Raw genomic sequence first — 6,000 nt, forward strand, 5'->3', positions numbered from 1 at the left:
GAAGAGAGGGAGAGACAGACATAGAGAAAGAGATATTCCACCTGTTGGTTCAGTCCCCAAATGGCTACAACGGCTGGGGTGATGCCAGCCCAAAGCCAGGAATCAGAAGCTTCTCCCATGTGGGTGGCAGGGGGAGCTGGACTGGAAGTAGAGTAGCTGGGACTCAAACAGGCACCCATATGGAATGCTAGTGCTGCAGGCTGTGGCTTAACTTGCTATGCCACAATGCCAGACCCTAGAATACTTTCCAATAGGCTAAGAACCATCTTTCCAACAACTTATAGTTCTGTGACTCTGGAAAACCACAGGTTTTCTCAACACATGAATGAACTACAGGTTTATCCATCTCTAAAACAGGGTTAAAGAACACTTACTTCAAAAGAGTACTAAGTGAGTACTCAGTGAAGTGCCTAGAATGTGCTTAGTCAAAAAAAAAAAAAAGCAGTTTTCACCCAAGATCTCAATTACTTCAGCAGTCATTATGGCAGTTCAAGCTAAACACACATACCTACTCACCCTGGAGAGAATCTAGTCCTCCCATGGTGGACACAATCAGCTTAATTTATAGAAAAGAAACTAAACTATTCTCATGTATCATAATCTCTCCCTTTAGAGCAACAATATTTCAAGTAAGTGGTGATTGTTTTTTCCCTCCAGGGGATATTTAGTGATTTCTGGACACATTTTTGGTTGTCACAGCTAGAGGAACTGGGGAGCTGCTAGCATGTTATGGATAGAGGCCAGAATTGCTGTTAAACATTCTACATAAAACACAGGACAGCCTCCTACAACAAAGAATTACCCAGCCCAAAATAAGACCACCAAGGCTGAGGAACTCAGGTTCTAAGCACCTAACCTATACACAAAAAAATTCAATCATGACCTATAGGCATGACTTAATGCGGCCCCTAAAATTCACAGGTTGAAACCCTAGAGGTGGGTGGTGAGGTGCAGCAGCAGGCAGGGCAACTGCTTGGGGGGCCAGCATCCAGTATCGGAATGGTGGTTCTAGTCCTGGCTATTCCACTTCTGTTCCAGCTTCCTGCTAGTGCATCCTGGGAGGTAGTGGATGGTGGGTCAAGTGCTTGGGACCTTGCCACCCTTGTGGGAGAGGTGGTTGGGGTTCTGGGCTCCTGGTTTCCACATGGCCCACTTAGTTATTCCAGACATCTGGGGGGTGAACCAGCAAATAAGAGATCTCCCAATCTCTCCCTTTCTTTCTTTTGCTCTGCCTTTCAAGTTCATGAAAATAAAAAATAAACATTACAAAAACAAAAGAAATCCTAACCGCCACCTTCACGGTATGTGGAAGTGGGGTCTCTGGGGAGCAGTTGGGTCAGGAGGGTAGAGCCCTCTCTGTATTTGCTCCTCACCGTGTGACAGTGCAAACAGCCATCTAACGCCAGGAAAGGTGCCCTCACTAGACCTCAGATCTGCAAGCGCCTGGATCTTGGACTCCCCGGTCTCCACAACAATGAGAAAAACCTTTCTGTTATTTAAGCCACCCAGTCTACGGTAATTCATTAGAGAAACTCAAATTGAGAAAGGCAACCTCAGGAAAAAATCTTGGAACATAACATTCATTTACAAAGCTTTTTATAAGTAAACTATATTCTTTTCAACTGCTCTCATGTCACAATAAGATATCCTGATAATACACTAACAAGAAGAATGTGATAACAGTGAAAATAACAATAGATGGTTGTAGGCAGTTAACTAATATATGGAATCTGTCAGTCTTTTGGCTTATTACTTCCAATAGAAGTGTGGGTTGTTTTTAATTAACTATTTAACTATTTTAATTAACTGACTCCACCTCTCTGTAACTCTGCCTTTCAAATAAATACATCTTCAAAAAAAAGAAAGAAACTATGACTAGAGTACACTTACAGGACTAATGTTTTAATTACCTTTCTAGCCTGAGAAGTAAAATCTCCATCAGTTGCTTCAGATTTCTTAGATTTTTTCTTAGATTTTTTCTTAGACTTTTTGGGAGTACTAATTCTGGTGAACTTCATCCTGAAAAAGAGATAAGGTAGTCAGAAACATTAATTATAATGTATACAGATTCCAGTTAAATATAGAAAAGAACCAAGCAGGATTTCAATCTCTAGACTGCTCCAAAAAAGCACTAATAAAATAACTCCTATCAGTTTCAAAAATAAGACAAACTTTATTATTATTTCCTTTGGAAATAATACTCTTTCTGGCCGGTGCCGCGGCTCACTAGGCTAATCCTCCTCCACCTGTGCCAGCACCCCGGGTTCTAGTCCTGGTTGGGATGCCAGTTCTGTCCTGGTAGCTCTTCTTCCAGTCCAGCTCTCTGCTGTGGCCCGGGAGTGCAGTGGAGGATGGGCCAAGTGCTTGGGCCCTGCACCCACATGGGAGACCAGGAGAAGCACCTGGCTCCTGGCTTCAGTTTGGCACAGCATGCTGGCTGTAGCAGCCATTTAGGGGGTGAACCAAAGGAAGAAAGATCTTTCACTCTGTCTCTCGCAGCAGTTTAGCTGCCATCTGCAGTGTCGGCACCCAATATGGGTGCTGGTTTGGGTCCTGGCTGCTCTACTTCTAGTCCGTCTGTCTGCTAACATGCCTGGGAAAGTAGTGTTGGACGGCCCAAGATCTTGGGCCCCTGCTCCCACGTGGGAGACCTGTAAGAAGTTCCTGGCCCCTGACTTTGGATCAGCTCAGCTCCGGCCATTGTGACCATTTAGGGAGTGAACCAACAGATGAAGGATCTCTCTGTTTCTCCTCTCTTCTTCAAAAAAATAAATAAATCTTAGGGGCCAGCACAATGGCGTAGTGGGTAAAGCCCATCCATATGGGCACCAGTTTGACTCCCAGCTGCTCCACTTCCAATCCAGCTTGCTTGTATTGTCTGAGAAAACAGTAGGGGATGGTGTGAGTCCCTGTCTTTGCACCTGCACAGTGGACCTGAAGGAAGCTCCAGGCTCCTGGCTTCAGAATGAACCAGCTCCAGCCGTTGTAGCCATTTGGTAGCGAACCAGTAGGTGGAAGACCTCTCTCTCTCTCTCTCTCTAACTCTGCCTTTCATATAAATAAGTAAATCTTAAAAAAAAAAAAAAAAAAAAAAAAAAACACACACCAGAATGCAAGTATGTTCTTCATAGCAAGTGGATCTGTTTACCCAAGAAATAACATTCTATGGGGGCCAGCACTGTGGCATAGTGGGTAAAGCTGCTGCCTGCTGTGCTGGCATCCCATATGGGTACTGGTTCGAGTCCTGGTTGCTCCACTTCCAATACAGCTCTCTGCTATGGCCTGGGAAAGCAGCGGAAGATGGCCAAAGTCCTTGGACCCTGCACCTGCATGGGAAACTGGGAAGAAACTCCTGGCTCCTGACTGGATCGGTGCAGTGGCTGTTGCAGCCATCTGGGGAGTGAACCAGCGGGTGTAAGACTTCTCTCTTTCTGCCCCTCTGTAACTCTGCCTCTCGAATAAATGTTTAAAAAAAAAACTCTTTAACAAAATGAAATAACATTCTGTGATCTTTTTAATTTTTGCCAGGCAGAGTTAGACGGTGAGAGAGAGAGAGAGAGTTATAGACAGTGAGAGAGAGACAGAGAGAAAGGTCTTTCTTCTGTTGGTTTACTCCCTCAATGGCCGCTTCGGACGGCGCTATGCCGACACGAAGCCAGGAGCCAGGTACTTCCTCCCGGTCTCCCATGCAGGTGCAGGGACCCAAGCAATTGGGCTATCCTGCTTTGCCCTCCCGGGCCACAGCAGAGAACTGAACTGGAAGAGGAGCAACAGGGACTAGAACTCAAGGAGCTGGCGCCGCAGGCATAGGATTAGCCAAGTGAGCCACGGTGCCAGCCTGTGATTTATTTTTAATCTGTCAAAGGCACATAATTCATATCTCAAGGATACTTCTCCATGGTTAGCAACTGTGAAGAAGAGTTTAGAACTCACCTAGAATATATCGAGAACTCCTCTGAAATTGTGCCTGACTTTCAAATAAATGTGAAGGCGCTGGCATTGTGGCAAAGTAGGTTAAGCCACAGTCTGCAATGCTGGCATGCCACATGGGCATGGATTCAAGGCCCAGTTGATGTACCTGGTAAAAGTAGGGGAAGGCCGGCGCCGCGGCTCACTAGGCTAATCCTCCGCCTTGCGGCGCCGGCACACCGGGTTCTAGTCCCGGTTGGGGCGCCGGATTCTGTCCCGGTTGCCCCTCTTCCAGGCCAGCTCTCTGCTGTGGCCAGGGAGTGCAGTGGAGGATGGTCCAGGTGCTTGGGCCCTGGAAAAGCACCTGGGTCCTGGCTCCTGCCATCGGATCAGCGCGGTGCGCCGGCCGCAGCGCGCCGGCCGCGGCGGCCATTGGAGGGTGAACCAACGGCAAAGGAAGACCTTTCTCTCTGTCTCTCTCTCTCACTGTCCACTCTGCTTGTCAAAAAAAAAAAAAAAAAAAAAAAGTGGGGGAAGATGGCCCAAGTACTTGGGCCTCTACCATCCATGTGGGAGACCTGAATAGAGTTCTGTGCTCTGGTTTCCATGTGGGAGACCTGAAAGGAGTTCTCTGCTCCAGTTTTGCCTGGCCCAGCCCTGGCCATTGCAGCCTTTCGGGTTTGAACCAGCAGAAGGAAGAAATCTCTCAAATGTTCATTTCAAATACACAAATCCTTAAAAATTAATTAAGTGTGGAAAATAATAAATATTTTGAAAGCCTTTCTCCTTATAAACTAGTTGTTTACTAATAAGAATATCCTCCAATATTTGAAGTAGTTTCCTTCTAGCTAATACTACACACAGAATACTAGAATTTTAGAAGTAAAACCACAAAACTTTACCTGATAGGGCTCTCTGAATCAGAGGGTATTGTTATTAATTCCGCTGTATAGATGCTGTGCTTCTCCATCAAGCTGGCTGCTTTGGGCGTAGAAGCCTTTAGCGGACTGTCACCTTGTACACCTTCAGAGTCAGCTCCTCCAACAGTCACGGCAGTAGGAGTGCTATTTCTCAAAGATCTTCTGGTTGATTTGGGTGTGGAAACATTTACCAGGCTGTCTTCAGGTTCAGCTTTAGAAGGTGTAACCTTATCTTTAACTGGTGTGCTGGTTCTCCTTGATTTGCTATTCTTACACAGAGGGTCATCACTTGCTGGACTTTCACAACCAAGACTTTCACTGTTAATCGACGTGCTACTTTTGAAGACCTCCGTTTTCTTTTGTCTTAAGCTCATTCTAAGCCTATTTTGATTTTGTATGTTTTTAAAGGAAAAGACTGTTTCTTGCTGTTGAGCATTTATCTCCTTGTTTTCACCTGGAGGAGCCCCAGTATCTAATGTTTTCTTACCCTTTTGCTTTAGCTTTTTACTGTTCTCCTTAGGAAAACTTCCTTTACTAGTATGTGATTGTGAACTGCCATTATTTGAAATCATTTGACTATCAGGATTTTCCATTTTTTTAGAATTATTATCTCTTCCTTCCTCACTTAAAGATTTTTCATTGAGGTCCTTCTGCTTATCAGAAGATTTTTTGACTCCATTTTTAAGTGCATCTGATGTTGGCTGCCTAAACGCTTTCATAAACTGCTGTCTTTCTTCCGGAGTGCATTTCGGTTTCACAGCTTCAGAACTTCCAGCTTCCAGCACTGCCAATTCTAATTCTTCCTCCTGTATAACAACATTAGATTTTCTTTTTTGAATTGTCTGTTCATTCTCAGGATCAGAAAGACTATTTTCTACTTCAAATTGCTTTTGTTTCAAAAAAATTAGGGGTATTTTCCCTGTCTTTTTGGGGGGAGCAGGGTGAACTTGTGCAAGAACAGTAACTGTCTTAAAGCGTACCTGTGGGGAACTGTCACAGCCTTCCGATTCTCTTACATCACTGCTTTTGACTATTTCTTCATCAGTTTCAGAAGGGACACAAATTGGCATTGTAGAATCCGGTATCTGTTCCACTGTATTCTCCTTGTGACTTTTTAAAAACTCTTCATATGAGACAGTTATTGTGTTATCATTTAACTGGTCTGGTTCAT

At 44.7% G+C, this 6,000-nt stretch overlaps 1 protein-coding gene across 2 annotated transcripts in view; it reads right to left on the reverse strand.

The window, feature by feature from the left end:
- ATAD5 (ATPase family AAA domain containing 5) overlaps positions 1 to 6,000 on the reverse strand; it is a 67,152-nt gene that overhangs the window by 52,485 nt on the left and 8,667 nt on the right. Inside the window, exons 2-4 of one of the 2 annotated variants that reach the window (XM_008271059.4) lie at positions 5,810 to 6,000; positions 4,812 to 5,635; positions 1,911 to 2,019 (exon numbers count right to left, since the gene is read on the reverse strand). The exon at positions 5,810 to 6,000 is cut by the window's right edge and continues 712 nt beyond it. In XM_008271059.4, coding sequence (XP_008269281.3) covers positions 1,911 to 2,019; positions 4,812 to 5,635; positions 5,810 to 6,000 — 1,124 coding nt within the window. Of the gene's footprint in view, positions 1 to 1,910; positions 2,020 to 4,811 lie in introns of both variants that reach the window. The other variant, XM_008271058.4, reaches the window with a different exon arrangement.

This window comes from Oryctolagus cuniculus, chromosome 17 (genome assembly GCF_964237555.1).
Source record: "Oryctolagus cuniculus chromosome 17, mOryCun1.1, whole genome shotgun sequence".
Lineage (NCBI taxonomy): Eukaryota > Metazoa > Chordata > Mammalia > Lagomorpha > Leporidae > Oryctolagus > Oryctolagus cuniculus.